Genomic DNA, 20,168 nt, shown 5'->3' with positions numbered 1-20,168 from the left:
GGAGAGGAGCAGGGGGAGCTGGGCGGCCACGCGAAATCCAATCGCAGTCTTGTCCTGGGAGCCCCGCGGGGCTGGAGCGTTTGTGCATGGGACTTAAGACCGAGTTTCCCCAGGGATGGTGGCCCCGCGAAGGTGTGCAACTGTGGGAAGCAGAGGAGAAACAAAGCCACCCAAGAAGTGACCCCAAGGTGTGGGAGGGCTTGTCCTGAGAACTTCGTTCCCTGAGAAGGCTGGACAGTCACCTGCCCCTTGCAGGGAGTGATGGACGGTTTAGGCAGGGGCTGTCACACGAAGGCACAAAATTAAATCTTTTTTTTTTTTTTTTTAATCACGTTACAGATTTTCCAAATCCAATTAGGGGGCACACACAGCATGTACCTTCTGACATTAGTCTTCATTAATAAATTCCTTTTGGACCCATGCTGACATGCGCTGTCATGGCCTGACGTGGCCCAGGAGGTTAGCCAGGCCCCAACTATTTTCTCACAGTTTGAGTTAGAGCAGGGGCTGGAGAGTTACCTGAAAACCATGGCGAAGTGGGAGTCTTTCCACACTCTCCAAAAAATATTTTTGCCTTAAAGACGCCTTTCCCTCTCCCTTAAAGAAGAAGAAGAAAAAAAAGACTTTATTTATTTAATTTACTTTTGAAGGGGCGGGGAAGGGGCAGAGGGAGAGGGGCAAGCAGACTCCGCACTGAGCAGGAAGCCAGGTGTGGGGCTTAATTACCCAACGGGGACATCATGACCTGAGCTGAAATCAGGAGTCTTAACTGTCTGAGCCACCTAGAAAGAAAAGTTAAAAAAAAAAAAAAACTGAGATGGAAGAGCACCATACTAGACACCAAAAGTCCAGGTTTGTCACTTGGCTAAGCTGTGTGACCCAGGACAAGCCACTTGCCTGTTCTATGCCTTAACTTCTCTTTCTGAAAAGAGGGCAGTAGGGTACCGCTCCCCCAAATACAGACACACACACACACACACACACACACACACACTCGAGGTCTATTCTGGCTCTAAGGTTCTCTGATTCTCTGGTTTCCTCTCTCAGGGACACTTAAGAAAGTGGCCATAATATCTTTTCTCTTTAAATTCTGTGCCTGTTTTGGGAGGGTAAGCAGTTGTGATAGCAATGCTAAGTTAACCTGGAATTAAGAACATGGTCATCGAAGAGCCACTGCTGGTGGAGTGCACGGTGTGTGGTCGGCGCCCACAGAGGTCCTGGAATACAGCTGTGAGCCAGGGCCTGGGCCAGGAGACCTGGTTCTGGGCAATGAGAACAATAACGTAGGTCCATTCAGACAACAAGACGTGAGCCAATTCAAAAAATTGTCTGAATGATGCAAATGAAACGGCACCCTTGAAAAAAAAAAATCAGGAAACTGAAAGAAAATTATCCTCTCACCATATAATTGCTTCAGGTTTCATTTCTCCATTGAAAGAACACGTGCCTCAGGGAGTGATCTGCTTTCTCATCTTGAACATCCTTCCTCTGCTCCCTCCCCTCTCCAGTCCGCCCCTTCTCCTTACTTCCCCTGAGTTTCAAGTCTCTGGAGGCCACATGAGGATGAGGATCTTGTGCCCAGGATGCGAATTTGGCCTCACAGTCCCGCAGGAGAAAATGGAGCTCTCAAAGCCCAAATGATCGGTTGGCAAAAATCGAAGAATGTCTGGCAAGCTTCACCTTCCTTGGCATCAATTCCCAGTGTCCCACTCAGGCCAAGTCCAAGCAAGTACAATTACCCTGTTATACCGGGGCCTGGGTCCTGCTGTACCTGAATCAAATCCTATGGACCAGAGAGGTTTATCAGTTCTTGTTCCTGCTCTAGACACCCCGGAACTCCCTGACAGTTGGGGGGGAAAGCATTTGTTGTTCGTCTCCCAAATCCCAGCTGTCCGTTCTCTTCTTCCCTGGGGTGGGGTGCCATAGGGACCCAAGCGACATGGCGTATGAAGAGAGCTAGGAGCTTTGGCTACTTTTCCTGAAAGGTGATAAGAAGGCTTCTGAACCGAACTGTGCAGTGCCAGTGAAGGACTGAGAGACAGAGGGTCCTTTTGTTGAGAAATCTTTTGCATTACAGAACTGTGTTTATTGCATGGACCAGCCAGCTCTAGTCTTCATTTCCTTGTGTACTTAGTGTTACATAACACTGAACCCAGGCCAGACAGATGATGGGTTTTGAAAGTCCAAACAGTAAGGGTGGCGTGGCCATATAGACACACACAGTGGGACCCAGAGCCTTGTGATTTGAACGGGGACACATGGTGACTAGACGCTCAGCCACTGAGAGCATGGTCACTGCCGTCTGAGGGTATAATGACCGGACTAGCAGACATGTGCAGTGGAAGGTTTGGAGCAAGAAAAGCGGGTCAATAGTGTCTCCTTTTTCAAGTGCCAGCTGCTGAGGTCTCAGAGGTATGTCAGACAAAATCCCACCTGAGGGTCCATCTATCTAGCTCCAGCACTTGTTGATGTTAATAGCCTGGTTGATAGCACGGATCGAACACACCTTGGCTAGAGTCGCCTTTCTCCAGGCTCCACGGCTGCCTCCACAGCCAGCCCGATCGGTTCAGCCATCTGGAAGGGACCAGTCACCCGCCCCAGACAGGACCGTCTTGGTGTGGCTGCACAGACAGGCTGGCCAGCCCCACGTGCGGATGGGCTTCTAGACTCCGAAGGGGCTACATGATGCCTCTTAAGGAATCAATTCCTTTCGATCAGTGAGGAAACAGCAGGTGAGAGAGATCTGGGCTGGTAAGTTCATTCTTCTTCCTCCCTTTCTGTGGACAACTCGGAGGTGTGCTTTTCCAGCAGAGCTTGTCTGGAGATGTCCCCCGAGGCTGAGCACACATCCCTACCGAGTGACCAGCCTCGGCTCCCGGCAGCCGGCCGTGACGCAGCCGCCGGTGTGAGAACGTCCCACCTGCCACTGCTTCTCATCCTTTCCTGCCCCGGTTCCCTCTCGTGCTCACTCTGGCTGCGTTCTCTGGCAGATTTGATCGTTGCTTCAGATTCTGTTTTTCTAGGGAAACCGAGCTAAAACAATGGGTTCCACAAGTGGTTCTAGAAAGCAAGTGCTCAGGATGGATTTCGGGGTTATCTGGCCTCCCCGTCTGAAATCGGTAGAACCCTTCGCTGGTGATAAGAGGGAAGGCAAGAGCTCTGACATGCGGCATCTCGGCACATTTCACTTGTGTTTAATCGGGGTGAATTGGGTGGAGAGCAAGACCTTAGGAGATCGAGTCGCTCTGGCAAGTCCATCGGTTTGGAAACAATGATAATTATAAGGTATGAGAGACCTTGAACAGAAAATGACAGGCTCAGTGCCATTAATTACTTGTTCGTGGAATGTTCTGAAAGCCAGAGAGCCTCCGCAACAAGTTTAAGAGTCTTACTTCCTACTGCATAAAATCAAACCCAGGACCTGATCACAGAGGAGCAGAACTGCAAAGGATCCTAGATACATGGCCTTCGCAGGCTTTCATGTCAGGGTCAAAGGCCTGATAGGGAAAGAGTGGGACCCGGCGTCCTGGAATAGAGCTGTCTCAGTGGATGAAAGTTCTGGATGCTTCGAATCCCTTGTGAATGCTCTTGCCAAGAGAAAACCTCCTTCTCCATGGCTTGTTCTCAAGACCACCTGTTGCCTCTACCGATATCCAGGGAAAGTGCTAGCACAGGCCACACTGGAAAGAAGTCCCCATCCAGAGAGAAACGGGGTCCTAGCCAAAGATGTTGTAGGGCTTGGCTGATGGGTACTGGCAGGAACTGTGGAAACGTGTGTGCATCCTGAATATGTTATAGTTGGGGGGCGGGCATGGAGGGGGAAGCAGAAGCTCAGTGGGGAGAAGTCACTGATGTGGGGATACTCCTACAGAAATCAGCATTTAGTTTTAGCAAGAACGTCTGGAGCTTGTCCCAATCCCCTCGTTTATTTGGATGGGTCTTTGAAGCCTTGTCTCAACGATAAGCAAAGTGGAAAAAGCAGACTTCCTTGTGTAGTGGAGAGGAGGTGTCAGAAGAGCCAGGAAAAAGGGAATATTACAGAGTTTTATTAGGGCACTTGGGTGGCTCAGATCATGATTCTGGAGTCCCGGGATTGAATCCTGTATCGGCCTCCCTGCTCAGCAGGGAGTCTGCTTCTGCCTTTGATCCTCACCCTCCCCGCCCCCACTCATACGCTCTCTCTTCCTCAAATAAATAAAACCTTAAAAAAAGAAAGAAGGTTTTATTAAGTAAAGCTCAAGAACCAATCACCTGACTGGTTCTGTGGGCCAGCCCCGAGGACACTCAAGTCACTCACTTCCCATTCATTACAAAACGAGAAAGGTTACATGAGTAAGAAGGCAGCTGGTAGTGGTACAGGGACTATCCTTGGGTCTAGGGGTGATGTAGGGGAAAGATGCTGGATAAGTGGGCTGCCTTAGCAAAGATGACCCAAATCCCCGAACTGCAGAGGCAAGGTGGGAGTACTTCATCATCGAGGACAAGGTGAACATTTCACAAGAGACAACAAGATAGAAGGGCGATCAGGGTCACCTTCTCTGCATGGACTCATGTCGGCTAATAGATCATGGCGTTCCTAAGGGACGGGTATTCGTATAATTTATTTTCCACATTAAGCTCCTTTTAAGAGAGAAAAGGTGTGCTGGTAATGATTACATGGGGACAGGTGGTATACCCCAGGACCATTCCAGTCAAACTGATACCTATGGTCCCCCTCCCGAGGGTGGGATAGAGGAACAGCCACCTAGGCTATTGCTTGGTTTGCATAATCAGAAAAAAATAGCTGGTGAGCAGCAGGTTGACTCTGGTCCCCATAATGGAAGATTATAGATCCTCACCTAATTTCCAAATCTAAGCCAAATCTGGTCCAAAGCTATTGCTGTTGCCAAGTGAGCCCAACTGGCCACCGGCAGGGACTGATGCCAAGAGCCCAGTCTCACAACATTGCCCAGATAGCCATCCAGGAGCAGGTAAGTTTACACGGACCTTCTACCTCGGAGGGTGCCGAGAGCTGACTTGACCACAACCAATGTAAACAGAATCTGTGGGTTTGCCTCCTCTGCCTACAGGGCTTCGAGCAGTACCCTCATCTGAGAGGTTCCAGAACACATATCCATTGATGCGCTACCTTAGACATTTCCTCAGAACCAGAGACCCATCGGATGGTGAAAGATGGGCCAGCAAGAGGCTCATGACCATGGTCTACCGCTCTCAGCCTGAACCCAGAAACAGCTGACCCAATAATGTAGTGAACAAGCCTTTTGGAACTCAGTTCAGGCAAAGCGAGGGTACAACACTTTGCAGAGTTGTGGTACCGTCCTCCATGTTGTACTATGCTTTGAGCTAATGACTTCTGTATGGCACTTAATCCTTAACAGCTAGAAAGAATGAACCCCAGAACCAAGGGACGGAAAGGTGACACCTTTCACAATTACAGCCCATGACCCACTTGAGGAATTTGTGCTTTTTGTCCCAGAAGCTTTGGGCTGTGTCAGGTAAGTGGTTCTGGTTTCCAGAAAGATCGCTCTGGTAGGGTGCACCGTAAAGTTCCACTGAGGAGCTGTGACTGCCACCTGGCTGTTTCGGTCACTTTGGGCCAGAAGACAAAGAAAGGAATTAAAGTATAGTGATTCTAGTTACCTCGAGGGGCCCGGATGGGAGGGTACCCAAGGGACTCACTGGGATTGCTCCTGGGAAAGCAATAATTTGGCAGCGATAGCAATTAAACTCAGTAAAGGCAGTTTAATTAAGAACATTGACCTTCTCCCGCCTATGAAGATGACCCAGTCAGGCAGCCCATCCGGGTAAAGTAGCTGAGATGTTGGACGAGAGTGAGGGAGGGAAAGTCTAGGAGAGGTCACGGAGAAGGGAGACCATGAGTATTACTCTCAGCCTTGGGACTAGTGCTCTCACACGGACGAGGGAACGCACCGATGGGGGATGGGGAGAGTCAAAGGAGGACCGGACCCTGTGGCAGGAACGGGAGTTAGAAGTACTGATGGGAACTCAGTCTTTCTAAAACCATAGCATGAATCTCATCATGAACAAGCCTCAGGCTTATCCAAAATAAGGAACGTTCTGTTTTTAAAACTGTATGTTTTAACTGTCAAGATACTAAAGGACAAAAAAATCTGTGGAAATGTTCCATATTAATGAAAACCAAAGAGACAAGGCAACTAAGTGTGACCCTGATTGCTCAAAAACCTGTAGTTTTGATCTTGACCTGCAGGGACCAAATGATGTGAGTGATGTTCTTAGACCAAGTGACAATACAGGAACATAGACATTCAAGCAGATAGTAGTATTGTGTCTATATGAAGGGGAACCTGGGTGAGCATCTGACTTTAGCTCAGGTCATGATCTCAGGGTACTGGGATTAAGCCCCACCTCTGTCTGTCTGTCTGTCTGTCTGTTGGGCTCCCTGCTCAGTGGGGAGTCTGCTTCTCCTTTTTCCTCTGCCCCTCCCTCTGCTTAGGCTCTCTCTCTCAAATAAATAAATAAAATCTTTTAAAAAAGTGTTGTGTCTATATTAACTTTATGGAAGTTGATAAACTCTACATAGTGATATCCAGGGACTATCCGGATTCTTATTCTTGGGAAATAACACACCAAGGTACAGAGGGGGAAAGAGCCCCTGACTCCCAAGTGGTTCAGGAAAACAGAACAAAACAAAACACTGTATGTGTGTGCACACAGGGATGCGTGTGAGTGTGTGCGTGTGTGTGCGTGCGTGAACAGAGAGGAAGAGAGGAAATAAGACAAAATATTAACAGTAGATGAATCTGGGTAAAGGGCACATGGACATTCTTTTCACTCTTCTTATAGTTAACCACTTTTCTGTAAGTTCGAAGTTACTTCCAAGTAAAACGTTTTAAAAAAAGGAGGGGGGAATGAATAACCCCTGAGAACAGAGTGAATGTCTACTATATTAAGTCTGTGAGATAGGTGGTATCATTTCCATTTTACAAAGGAAGCAGCTGAGGTTTTAGAAGGTTAGGGAACTTGCACAAGATGCTATAATTAGTAAGTGTCAGAACTGGGAATTACACTTACACCCTCCTGAGCCAGTGCGTTTCTTTTCCCTTTCTTTCTTTTCACCTTTTTTTTTTTTTTTTTTTAAATAAGAAGAACATGGGCTTAAATGGTAATCATAGACCATTCCCAGATGTCCTTATGACCAAAAAGTTGAACTGTTCTGATGCTTCAGACTTTTCCCTCACGGGGAGTCCCTTGAATTTTGGGCTTATTTGTTTCTCTGAAGAGGGGGTACCAGAGGGTGGGGAGCTTGCAGGAGAGTGAGAAACAGGATGAACAAGACCAGGGGAGCTGCCAGGGAAGGGACTGTGCTGGCAGCAGCCAGGGCCCTGGACAATGGTCCTTCCGATGAGGTGTAGGGTCCTTTGAGGTCATTTGGCCCAAGGGAACAGAAATTTAAGACTTTCTTGGATTACAGCTATTTTTCACCCAGAGAATAGGAGAATCATCTGCTGTAAAATTACTGCCTTCTGTCACAATGGCAGCTTTCAGAGGAGACACCTGTTGTCCTCCTCTGGACAGTACACTTGAAGGCCCTGTGCCTACCCCTTAAAAAAAAAAAACCATAGACTACATTTCTTTTCATCAACTAATGTTCATTTCTCTCAGTTCCAGAGTCTGGGAAGTCCAGCATCAAGACTCTGGCAGATTCAAGGCGACGGTGAGGATCCACTTCCTGGTTCACAGACAGCCATCTTCTCCCTGAGCACTCACATGGCGGAAGTGACAAGGGAGAATTTATACCGCTGCTGGTCCCAACCATGAGGGCTCCACACTTATGACCTCCTCACCTCCTAAGGCATCCCATCAGGGGTTAGGATTTCATGAATGAATTTCAGAGGGACACAGACTCTGTAGCAGCAACCATCTTGCAAATACTTGGATTTGGCCTCGGTGGGATTTTCCTGAGATCTACCCAGAGAGGAGCAACTGCTCAGATACCACGGGAGGGTTAGGCTATGGTGAGAACGCTCTCCTTTTGATTCTTGGGTACTTTAGGAAGGTGAAATGAAGTAAGCTGAGCAATATAGCCTCTGTGTCCCGAAGGAACATGGGAACACACTGACCCAGGCCTGTGATCATACAGGAGCTATACTGGGGAGTTTCTGACGGTCCAGGAACCTTCTGTGATATGAAGGGGACACCACCTCTTTGGAAGGGTCTGTCAGCAGAGGCACTGACAAGATGGGGGAACCATCAAGGATGACGAGGAATCCGGAGCTGTTCTCTGCCCTAGGCCTGAAGGAGTCCAGGGAGAGCAGGAGATAGAAGTGCCGTCCACCGAGGGCAGCCTCCTGGGCAGACAGCTGAGCAGAGAGTGGGTTGGGGTGGACTGAAGATCTCCATCTTCAGGACCCACGCGGAGGCCCCCGTTCCTTCTGGGGAACCTCACACAAGGGCAGGTAAGGGGTAACAAGAACATCACACATGTGGGAAAACAGGACATTTGTGTATCCAGACCATAGACAAGCAGTTCAGAGGATAAACATCTTCCTGGGGGAGCCGAAGAAAGAATGTGAGCCCAGTGCTGTGCAGGGAGTTTGTTGGATGTTCCCTGAGGAGAGCACCCAGGCGTCTCCCGTTGGTCATCTCCCTTGGCGCTGCCTGAGGAGCAACGAACCTCAAGGTTCCTCCTTGAGGAAAGGGTTCTGCATTAGAAATGTGCCAACATGTCTTCCTTTCTTAAATGTAACACTCTCCTTGGCTTTATGGAAGACGACAGCTGTCTGGGGAGCCGGGTGGGTGCTCACGATGATGTCACTTTCGGTAGTCAACGCAAGAGGAAGCCCACACCCTCAATGGTATCATCAGATATTATTGCTAATATTTACTGAAAATGTACTACATGCCAGATACCGTTTTGAGAGCTCTTCAAGCATGGAGTCAGTCCACCCTCACACAACAACCCTAAGAAGTGGGTGTTGTTATTATGGACTGAATGTTTGTGTTGCTCTGAAGTTGTATGTTGAAGCCCTAACCACTCCCAGTGTGGCTTTATTTGGAGATGGGGCCTCAAGAGAAGTAATTATGGTGAAATGAGCTCCTAAAGGTGGTCCCTGATCTGACAGGGGTCGTATCCTCGTGAGGAGAGACGCCAGAGGGCTTGCCCCTTCCCCCTAGTGCTCACACTGAGGAAAGGCTATGTGAGGACACAGCAAGAAGCACGCGGTCTACAAGACCAGGAAGGGGACTTTCCCCAGAAACCATATTTGCTGGCCCCTGATTATTCCAGGGTCCAGAACCGTGAGAAAATGAACGTCTATTGTTTAAGCCCCTCAGTCCGGGGTGTTTTGTTATGGCGGCCTGAGCTGACTGAGATGCGCACTATCAGTACTATTCCCATTGTATAGAGGAAATTGCAGCAGAGGGAAGCTAAGTGGTCTTCTTAAGGTCACCCCGTTTGCCTTTGCCTTTGGTCTCTTCACTTCTTGCGGTCCTGCCTTTCCTGTAGGAAGTGGGGAGGTGGAAATAGTTCAGGGGCCATAAACTCAAATGTCAACAAGAGTCGGACAGGTAACAGAAGCTGAAGAGGTCAGGTCCCTTTCAGGGGGCTCCTGCCTGTCAGCTTCAACGTTAGCCAAATGGCTGGCATGCTCAGATCTGCAGTTTTTCAAGACAGACTTGGACGTCTGGATCTTTTTTAGAAAATATGATTTCTCCAACATTCCGTCATGAAACAGAGTGCAGGCTTATGAAGACCTATCTATGGGCCAAGTTTGGCGTACGATGTCCAGCGAGGCCCCCTCGGGACTAGATGATTTTTCGACACATTTGTCTGCTCCTGCCTCTTCACTTGGCCACGACTCTTTGCCTTCAGCAAGATTCCCTCCCGTGCTTGGCCTCTAAGCCCCCTGCCTTGAGGAAAATGAGTGACCACCATGACCCAGAAAACGTTTGAAGGTCCAGTCAGTACAGAGAGCCCCTGTGTTGACTTGGTTGGGCCACATGACTCTGAGCCCATTTCCTCTTCTGAAAACGGGTCTAATCGCGCCCACCACACACAGGGGTTTGGAAGGCTGAGGTATGACTGGGCGTGAGGAGGCAGCGGGTAGGGAGTGAAGGAGCCGTGCGGGGAGCCCCTGCTGGGGCCCAGACGGTGTGTGAGCGCCTCCCATTCTTCATCAGGCTCCTCAGTGTTTGGTGTTTGAGCTGCTTACATTAAGCAGACTTGGGCTTCCGTGGCTGTGACAGGCTTGAAATAGAAACGATGGGCCAAGCTCTAAAAGGCAGCAGGGGGTGATCGGGAGAGTCCTGGGCCATGGCCGGGAGGTGGAGGAGGGGTTGTCAGGGATGAGCACTGCAGAGGCTCCAGCCCCGGGAACCAGGAACAAAACGGCCTCCTGGACCCTTGAGCTGGATTGAGGCATAATTAGTCAGTGTTTGTAATAATGCACCGAAAGTTCTACTCAGGCTTACTAGCTGCCTGTAAAAATTCCAGGAAGTCCAGTTTTAGTTGGGGCTAATGAGGGCTGAGAACCCTGCAGACTGCCCACAGTACTCTCCGCGAGGCCCCCCAGGAGAGGGCTATTTACTGCACCACTGGTTCGGGAACAGTTTATCTACTCGGGATCATCTTTCACCAAAGCCCTTATCAGTGTTTTATTGGCTACTGGTTTCTGGGTTTTATTTATTTATTTATTTTTTAACAAACGAGAGCGGATTATGTGTGTTCCAAGGCTGGACTCAGGTTAGCTGTGTGCCAGCTGGGAGCAGGGTCCTCCGGGGCCAGCCGTCGCCTTGCAGAACTCTGTGTGTGTGTGTGTGTGTGGTGGGTAGGGGGGCTTGCTAATGAGATGGATGAAATGCAAGGAGGCAGAACTCCCTTTCTTCCAGGGCCTGCTGGGGAGCTGCTCAGTCGGGGTGCAAGGCTCTGCAGAGGACTTTGGCCGGCAAAGGAATGAGTGGGTTCAAGGCAGCCGAGGGGGAGGAACTGGCCAGGGGAGGGGAAGGAGAGCCGCTCCAGGGGAGGGGTCTGGAGAGTCCCAGAGAAGCTGAGGGAACTGAGGCACGCAGCTGTGGACGGAGGGCAGCACGGGGCAGGAAGGAGGATGGGGTGAAGCTGTGTTCTGGGCTCCCCTGAGACTCGGGTTAAATCTAAGTCCACTCTGATCGAGAAGAGGCTTAAGCGGTGTGACCTTAGGGGCTGCCTGGGAAGCTGAGTCGTTGAAGTGTCCGGTTCTTGGTTTTGGCTCGGGTCGTGAGCTCATGGGTCGTGAGACGGAGCCCCGGGTGGCGCTCGGGCTCCTTGCGCAGCTCGGAGTCTGCTTGGGACCCCCTCCCTCTCCCACGCCTCTCCCTCCCCACTCACACACACGCTCTCTGTCTCTCTCAAATAAATAAATCTAAAAGAAAGAAAGAAAGAAAGAAAGAAAGAAAGAAAGAAAGAAAGAAAGAAAGGAAGAAGGAAAGAAAGAAAAGGTTAGGGTGTTTGGTCCTAAATGAATTTTTAAGAGTACTCATTGGATCTGGGGGCTCAGACCTGCCACAGATTGGCTAATAATCCTGAATACTCCTCCTCCCCCTTTCTGAGGCTTAGCCTGTAACGTGAGGGGGGCTGGACTGGATCCCTGTTTCTAAACCTTTGCTGCACATTAGTACCACCTGGGGGACCATGCCCAGACAAAGGAAATCAGGTTAGTTTCTTTGGGAGTGGGGTTAGGTCTCCCACAACCTGGAATACTGTCCACAGCCAAGTTTGAGGCCCTTGGGGCTAGATGGTCCCTAAAGGTCTCCTTCAGTCCTGCCATTCGTTAAGACTTTGAGGAAAGGAGAGAGAGGGTGATCGGCAGGCAGTCCTCAGTAGAAGCAAGGCACGGACCAAACGACCTCTTAAGAGTCCCACTACTCATGTGAGTCTGTGATTCTGCCTGTGTGAGTCCATAATTCTGCTCACTCGAGTCCATGATTTGAGACTCCACGGGGAGACGTAGACTCATGGTACCAAGTTCCAGCCAGCTGTGTTTCTTGCCCCCTTAATCCATTCCAGAAGTATTTACTGAGCACCTACTATGTGCCTGGCACTGTTCAAGGTGCTGGGGATCCAAGAGTGAACAGATCCTCTCTTGTGCTCAACTCGTGGAACAGACCTAAAATCACAGGCAGGAGAGAAGTGGGCAGAATGGTTCAGAGAGCCAGACGGGAGGGGAAGTTTGAGAATCGGGTGATTTACACCCGTCCTTGGGGACCTGTCCTTGTTACATTAGTCTCACCTTCCTTTCCTCCTTCCCTCCTCCTCCTTCTATGGGGGAGCCACCAGTCTCTGCATTTAGTAAGTCAGTTCCAACATTTGGGGGCCACGGGGGTGGTAGGTGGTGACCAACACCGCCAGGCAACTCTCGGACACCAGCAGGGTGTGCTACAATTTAACTCACGCTGACAGTACCTACTGGAAACAGGGTCAGATCCTGTAGAGTAAAGGCTCAGTCCAGGAAATCTCTGCCCCCGTCCCCACTTCAGATACAATTGCAAGTTCCCTGGGCTCCCGACCGACTGGCTATAAATCAGAGGTTCCCATGATCCCCTCCTTGGGTTTGATTAATTTGCTACAGTGGCTCACAGAACTCAGGGAAACATTTTAGTGACTACTAAACGACCAGTTTATAACTCAGGAACGAGCGTATGGAAGAGAGGCATAGGATAAGGTACGGGGAAAGGTCTCAAGGCTTCCAGGCCCAAGTGAGATACTCTCCCTGAATCTCTACATACTCACCAACACAAAGCTCTCAGAACCCAATCTTTTTGGGGTTTTATGGAGTTTTCAGTGCATAGACCCAATTGATTAAATCACTGGCCATTGGCTTCTGATGCAACCTTCAGCCCCTCTCCCCTTCCCAGAGGTAGATGTGTGTGAGGGGGTGAGACCAAAAGTTCTATCCTTCTAATCATAGGGTTTGTTCCCCTGGCAACCAGTTACCCATCTTTAGGTAATTTCCAGAAGTCTCTCATTACCATAACCAAAGACACTTCATCACTCTTATCACAGGAAATTCCAAGAGTTTTAAGAGTCTTGTGCCAGAAACAGTGACGAAGACCAAATATCTATTTCTTTTTATGGATCACAGTACCACAGCAAGCAACCCAAGGGTCAAAAATTCTGCTCCCCCATCCCAAACTCATACTCCTGGGTATCTGTCATGTCTTCCCAATTCAGCGTGAGCCCCTCACAGCTGAGGACAGGGTCTCAAGTCTCTGGGGGAGCAGATGGTGTAGTTCAGAGTGTGTGGGCTGGAGACAGATATCCTGGATTCGGTCTTAGCTCCGCCTCTTGCTGGAGGCTATCACGATGTGATCTGGGCACCGTCCTAACAGGGCCCCAACCACCCCCTCAGTTCTGAACCTAAATGGGGATCATAATAGCACCACCTTTCACATTGCTGTGAGGAGTAAGGACCTTGTGAAGACAAAGGGTGTCTGGCACCTGGTAACACCCGGTAGGTGGTGACTCTGACTGTCCTCGAGCTGGAGACGTTAAGCGTGAGTGTTTTTTTGTTTTGTTTTTTTTTTTAAAGATTTTATTTATTTATTTGACAGAGAGAGATTGCAGGTAGGCAGAGAGAGAGGAGGAAGCAGGCTCCGTGCGGAGAAGAGAGCCAGATGCGGGGCTCGAACCCAGGACCCTGGGATCATGACCTGAGCCAAAGGCAGAGGCTTTAACCCACTGAGCCACCCAGGTGCCCCAGCGTGCTTGTTTTGATTAGGTTCCTGGAGAGACCTGCACAGCTCTCTGTTGTGGTGGCATCTGCTCTCTTTCTTGTTTGCTGTCAGGGCAGGCATTGGATACGTGGGTCAGGAGAGTGCTGGCTGTTGTAACCGGGAGATCCTGAGATCCCAGCGGCTTCACTCAGTAGGAGTTCATGCTTCTGTCCTGTGCGGGCTAATGGCATGGGGAGGGAGGAGAGAGGCTCTGCTCCATGCCATCATGTAGGAGCCAAAGGCTCTGTCACTCTCGAGGAAGGCCAGGACTGTGAAATCCAAGTGCCACACAGGCTGGGAGAGGGCAGGATCACAGGGGAGCCTTTTGTGGGCCAGGACAGGAAAGGCATCCCTTAGTCCACTTCCGTTGGCCAGAACTCAGTCACGTGCCACAAGGAGCCTGGGAATGGGGCCAGGAAGAAGTGTCTGGGGGCCTCAAGCATGTGGCCCCCAGGGGTCTTCTGAGCTGGCAAGATCCATCTCCTGATCTCAGGCGTCCAGGACCCAAGGCGCTTATCTCGTCTGGGATGGGCCCTGGGACCACTGTGCCTGTATAGAGCTCCCTCTTCCTGTCTCCTTCGTCTGTGACCTTCTCTAGTTACCTTCCTCCAATTCCTGTTCTCTCTCCAATAACACGTACCTCTGATGAACTCCTGTGGTTGGAGAGAGGTTAATTGTTTGGCCATTGAGGGCTTTGGTGGAGAGGTGCCCTAGGGATTCAGTGACAAAGGATGCTGGGGGAGGAGGATGACAGCAGAGGAACCTTCCAGGGAGCTGTGGCCACCTCCACCTGCTTCCTGAAGTCAGAGAGTCTGATCCCAGGCCCCTGGGTTTCCAGGGACCTGGGCAAGTTCTTAGCTCCTGATACTATCCCCTGAACAGCAGCAGCCGTATGGCCTGGGAACTTGTTAGAAATGCAGATTCTCAGCCCTGCCGTAGACGTGCTGAATCAGAAAACCCGCTCAGAAAGACTGATAAGCTCAGAAAGACTGTGTGTCCCAAAGCCACACAGCCAGTAAGAAGCAGGACAGAAGCGTTTAGAACAAGTCCTTAGGGAATTCTGGCCCGCGCCTGAGCACCCGGGCCGCGGGTAGGAGAGTGCGTCACACTGCCACCCAGTGGCTGCAGAGCAAACAACAGCCCAGCCTCCCGCCGGACTGACTTAGGCTTAGGGGGCAGCGGTGCTAATACATAGATAGGCTGGAAAGTTCTGGAAAGCACGGGGGCAGTCCACAGGGGTAGCAGAAAACTCACCCAAGTCTAGCCTCGTAGACAGTTGTGAAGACTTAACCTAGAGTCCAGCCCAGAGCTAAACCCAAACTCTTGCTCGAAGGCCAAACCCACCCACCTTTACTTGACCTGGAGACTCAGGGAACGCGGCTGGGGAAGCTTCTACCATCGGCCTGACGACCCGGTCAGAGGCAGGCTCCGTCGGCCTCACAGCGCACCAGAAGAAGCAGAGGTCCTTCTTCTCTGAGAGGACACAGAACTCCACCTGGGACCCTGCCAGCGAGGACCATGAGGGCCCAGGGCTGGCTCCACCCGGAGCTTGGGGATCTTAGAGGGGCGGGGGCGGGGAGATGCTGGAGGGAGAAGAGGAAATGTGGTGCCCCGTCAGGGTGCAGCCCTCTCCCCTGTGTGATGGGGAACTGCCGGGATGCTGGCAACATCTGAGCTAACAAGGAGGAATGCCCAGAGACGAAGACCACGTGCTCTCTCCCTTGTCCCTGGGCCTCACACACAGCGGGGCCAGAGGCTCAGCACTCTGGGGATTGACTCTGATTTGTCATTTTTATGGAAGGACCAAGTAGCTCTGGGGTTCCCAGGGGATGTGCCCGGCTTGCTGGCTAGGCAGATTCTAAGGGAGGAGGTAGGACACAGGACCCATGTCTATAGAGCATCCTACACTGTGTGGGTGACTTGAAGTCATGGTCTCCTTTAATCCACACACATGGTAAAACTCAGCTCGGAGAGTTTAGTAACCTGTCCAGAGTCACACAGCTAGTAAGAGGCCAAAGCCTGTGTATGCTCTGTCCTCCACTGTCTGCTGCCCACTCGCCACTGCAGAATCCCTCTGGGCTGGCTGGCTGCCAGGCAGTTCTTGCATCCAGAAACCCATGGGATCCAACAGCAACAGAGTTTCTTCTCTGGGCAGTTTCTCTGCCCAGCCCTGTGCTCCCAGGCCCCTCACTGGCTCGGGAACATCTCTGACAAGGGGGGGGGGGCTCCAGCCAACTTAGAACTGGGACATTGGCCTCTGTCTGAGGTGGGAGGGGGAGCCTCTTCTTCCTGGAGCAAGGCTAAGGTCCGGAGGGTGCCCATCTCTGCGCTCCGGGCTCCTAACCAGGGGTGCAGCGCAGAGCCAGAGAGGGGGAGGGCAGAGGAGGGAGCAAAGCCGCAGCTCAGTGTATCTAAAGGAGGGACAGATGGGGTCCCGGGCATAGCCCGGCCCCCACAAGCCCCAGGTGTGCTTGAGTCCCAAGCCAAGTCTAGATGGTGGTTCCCTGATGCCCAGCTCTCCTGAGTTCACCGGTGAGCCCCAGCCCCCTCACAGTACAGGTATCCAAAGCCAAGGGGGCTTTTTAAGATAAATATTCTGCTGCAGACGTAACCATCACCAAAATAAACTTGAGAAAATCATGATCGGATTTCTACTTTAAACTTTATTCAATATACAGTTGTTATCAAAGAGCCTCCCACAGATGAACTCACTCTTTCTCTGGTTGTCTGGCTCAGGAGTACGTGCGGGGGGTTCGTGGGACTTCGTGTTTCCAGAAGATTCCAGATACGCCCAAATGTGGGGGTCACCCATATAGCTCATCCTTATCATTATTATTTGGAGCCTAGAGTGTCTACCTCTGAATGCCGGGAATGCCTTTCCCCAGCATCTGTCCCTGACCCACATCCTCAAGGGGAGACCCAGGGACTTAGGAAGGGGGTTTCCCTTGGGGAACCAAGGGCGGCTTCCCCCAGACAGGTTGGGTATGGGAGGGTCTCTGTGGACCCACCCAGGCAACTGTCTTATGGATGCAGGCGGCAGAAATTCCTTGCCTGGGGCTGAAGCTCCGCCAGCCACTCCTGACCTGCAGGTTCTGACCTCCCTTTCCCAGAGGAGGCAGCAGAGGCTAGGAGAGAGGCCTTCCCTGGGCAATCTTCCCAAGGGGGGGAGGAGCGGGGCCCTGACTCCATTCTTTCCTAGCTATGCAACTCTTGGCAAGGCTGAGTCTGAGTTTATTCTTCCGCAAAATGGTTGTAATTAGTGAGGCTCCAGAATTTTCCATAGGAGGCACTTAGGGGGCCCTCAGGAGGGAGGTGGGGGTGCTGGGAAATTGTCTGCAAGCACATATACACCATTTTACTTAGACTACAGGCCTGTGGGGCGGGGGTGAATGGGAAAACTCGAGGCAGGTCTCGGCTGAAGCCCAGCCTTCTTTCAGAGCTGCTGTGGTTGTAGGAACCAAAGTGGCCTCCGTCACGGGGGCAGATGAGATCATGCGCATGAACGACTTTGGGGACTGTTCTCAACAGATGAGGCTTGTTATTATCCCCTCCTAAGGTAGGACCCTAACTGTTTAGTGGGGAGCCTGGCCAGCACTGCTAGCCGTTGGGTCGGCGATGTTGCCCATGGAGCCTTCCACAGAGGGGCCACACCGAGCCCTCCCCCCAGCCCTGGATGATGCTTCGGTTGGTCATCTGGGGGCTCCTTCCTAACCCAGACCTGTTGTTGGATCTTCTGAGCCCCCAAAGCACTGTTTCAGGAGGAACCTCCCCACGTACCAACAGCCCCGGTAGCCCCCCAACAGGCGGTAAGAGCCTTCCTAGGCAAAGGTGGCCACAGCCCAGTTGCTTTGGGGGCTCGTCAGATGCTCGTGAAAACTTCCAAAGCCCCATCCCCAGTTCGAGGAGTCAGTTTCTGGGAACCGGCTTGAACCATCTGTGGGGTTTTTTTGTTTGGTTTGGTTTTTTAATCAAAGGCATCCCTAGTTACTGTCGGGAAGCTACGTGTGAGCCTCGGACCGGAGTGCTCATGGGATCTGGTCTGCTCTGCGGGACAGACTTCCTGCAAACTCCTCTATTTCGGGAGAATCTTTCCCGTTTCCAAAGAGCACATCTGTCCGGGGAGGGTGCTGACGTGAAGGAACGGGCAAAACCTCCCAGCCACGTGTCCTTCAGGAAGGAAAGTCGGCCCGGACTGTGCAGGAGGAGGCTGGAGACGGAGCGGAGAAGGGGGAAGGTCGGCCTCTCAGCGCGTTCGGGGCTGTTGCTACGGACAGACCCGCCTGGCCCTGTGGGGAAAGACAGGGAAGTGGAGGAGGTCTCTCAAGGGGCACAGGTGGCTGCTCCTGTCAGACTCGGCTCAAGCTCCAATTCTGCGGGCAGCCTGCCCTCACCTGCTCCCTGCCTGCCTCACCTCTGCCCACCTCTGTCCTCGCCAAAGTACCAGAGCGTGAACCAGGCACCGGCTTCCCCACCGCCCCAACCACACTTGCCTTCTCTTTGCTCAAATTCCCCATGTCTGCGTCCCCAGGTTTCTCTCTCAGAAGAAAGGTGCTTGCTTCAACCCAGGAGTTCTCCCTGTGGGAAGGGGTGAGTCGCTACCCCCCACCCCCTCCCCCTCCCCCCTCTTCTGTCCTTTGCTGCCTTCTCTCCGGACCAGGTAAGGGTGCTGCTTGCTTTCCTGGCTTAGTGGCAGTCAGGGGCTGTGGGGATGGGGTGTCTGCTGTCTTCACCGGCGAGGAAACTGCTTTCCTTGAAGCCAGTTTTTCTAGCCCCGGTGCCCCTGCTCCCACCTGGAACCCGCCCTGTTTCCTGACACTGTCCGAGTCCGGAGGAAAGGGGAGGGGCGCAAGACACAGTGTTGACAGGGAGCAGCGAAGGCTGACACTCCCCAGGGGTCAGCCTGGCCCTCCCCGGGCTCCCTGGGGGAGGAAGTTTGTTCCCGAACAGAAGCCGAGGCCTCTGGCTCTGGTCCCCGCAGGCTGGAGATGGGCCAGTGGCACCACCTGCCCTCCTTCCCCGCCATCGTCCGCGATGCACCTGCTGGGCTCCGAACCGGCCTGGAGTCTGAGAAACCAGATCCCTACCTTGTTCCTCTTCACTGAGGACACACAAAAGCCTCCCATCTGGACAGTGAAAAGAACAACCAGGTCATGTTTCCACACACGCCCCAGGGAGCATTTCTGGGGCAGCTAAGGGGAGCCTCTGGGGGAGGGGCGCAGAGCCCAGGTAGACCACCTGAAGAGGCCATGTGTGTGTTCAGCCCGCCCGGGGAGGCAAGGCCAGCTGGCAGCGGCCGGAAAGCTGTTCCCACTTCTAGTGTGGTCCTGGGACCAGCAGCGTCTCCTCACCTGGGGACGTACCAGGAATTTGTAATCTTGGGCCTCGCCTCAGACCTGCCGAATCAGAACCTCTGGGCTTGGGACTCAGCACTTTGTGTCTCAGTAAGGGTCCAGGTGACTCGGAGGGCACTGGAGTTGGAGAACCTTTGGTTAGCATAGGCCATGTTCCAAGCCCGGAGCCCTGGGCTGTGAGGCATGGCCAGGGGTGCTGTGGATGACCCCCGGGCGACTCCGGTCAGAGCAGCCTCAGCCATCTCGCTTTGGGGTCAGCAGGGATGGGGTTGGAGAAAGCACACGGCTGAGCCGCCGGCTGCCTGTGGAAGGGAGGTCGCCTCCCACGGTGGCACCGGGACAGGCCTGGGGCAGCAAGCACGGTTGGAGGACACAACGGGGGACCACCAGCGTGGCTCACAGATTCCGCTGAGGAGCAGTCTTCGGCCAAAACACGCTGACTTTCCCCATCTGACACAAGTTGTGCAAGACGGTTAAGCTGAGTCAAACTATCCACCAACCTCCCCGGACCAGGCTTACCTCGGAGGTGCCGCGGGTTCGGTTCCAGACCACCACCGCAGCTCGACTATCACAGAAAAGCGAGCCCAACGAATGCTTCGGTTTCCCAGGGCCTGTGAAAGTGATGTTTACCGGGGACGATAGTCTAGTAAGTGTGCCACAGCGTTATGTCCCCCAAAAGACATACCTTAGTTAAAACATACTTAATTGCTAAAAAACGCTAACCACCATTTGAGCTTTTAGTGAGTCGGAATCTTTGTGCTGCTGGAGGCTCTGGCCTTGATGCTGATGGCTGCTGGCGGATCAGGCAGCAGAGGTTGGGGTGAAGGCCGGGGTGACGGGGCAATTTCTTAAAATAAGACAACAGCGCAGTTTGCCGCCTTGGTTGACTCGTCCTTTCGTGAATCATTTCTCTGTTAGCGTCGAGAACGTTTTACCCGCAGTCGAACTTCTTTCACAACTGAGTCAACCCTCGCCAAGCCTCCCACTGATTTATCCACCCGGCTCCGGAACATTCTAAACCCTCCGTGGCCACTTCATGCCCACAGCTTCTTAAACCTCAGAGCCCGTCTCGAGAAGCCGCTCTCCGTC

General features: G+C 52.2%; 2 protein-coding genes across 9 annotated transcripts in view; one reads left to right on the top strand and one right to left on the bottom strand.

Annotated features, from left to right (window-relative positions):
* Positions 1–1,155: 1,155 nt before the first annotated feature.
* LOC116576713 lies at positions 1,156–18,943 on the top strand. The gene is made up of 6 exons (XM_032319194.1): positions 1,156–1,283; positions 4,874–4,970; positions 5,477–5,495; positions 7,645–7,696; positions 8,281–8,438; positions 18,257–18,943. The coding sequence occupies exons 1-6, from the start codon at positions 1,156–1,158 to the stop codon at positions 18,919–18,921; spliced, it is 1,119 nt and encodes a 372-aa protein (XP_032175085.1). The 3' UTR covers positions 18,922–18,943.
* FLVCR1 (FLVCR heme transporter 1) overlaps positions 16,781–20,168 on the bottom strand; it is a 40,913-nt gene continuing 37,525 nt past the window's right edge. Inside the window, exons 13-14 of one of the 8 annotated variants that reach the window (XR_004279905.1) lie at positions 18,964–19,690; positions 16,781–18,851 (exon numbers count right to left, since the gene is read on the bottom strand). The gene's annotated coding sequence lies outside the window, so the exon portion shown is untranslated. Of the gene's footprint in view, positions 19,691–20,168 lie in introns of all 8 variants that reach the window. The other 7 variants (XR_004279907.1, XR_004279910.1, XR_004279909.1 and 4 more) reach the window with 7 other exon arrangements.

Source organism: Mustela erminea, chromosome 17, assembly GCF_009829155.1.
Source record: "Mustela erminea isolate mMusErm1 chromosome 17, mMusErm1.Pri, whole genome shotgun sequence".
NCBI classification, from domain to species: Eukaryota; Metazoa; Chordata; class Mammalia; order Carnivora; family Mustelidae; genus Mustela; species Mustela erminea.
This window is presented reverse-complemented; position numbering and strand designations above follow the sequence as displayed.

Excerpts from the sequence above, each read along its gene's own strand:
- LOC116576713 (XM_032319194.1), top strand. The coding sequence starts at position 1,156 with ATGGTCATCGAAGAGCCACTGCTGGTGGAGTGCACGGTGTGTGGTCGG. Across the intron at positions 1,284-4,873 it reads TGGGCAATGAGAACAATAAC|CTATTGCTGTTGCCAAGTGA; the intron begins GTAGGTCCATTC and ends TCTGGTCCAAAG. Across the intron at positions 7,697-8,280 it reads CTGGCAGATTCAAGGCGACG|GAGTCCAGGGAGAGCAGGAG; the intron begins GTGAGGATCCAC and ends CTAGGCCTGAAG.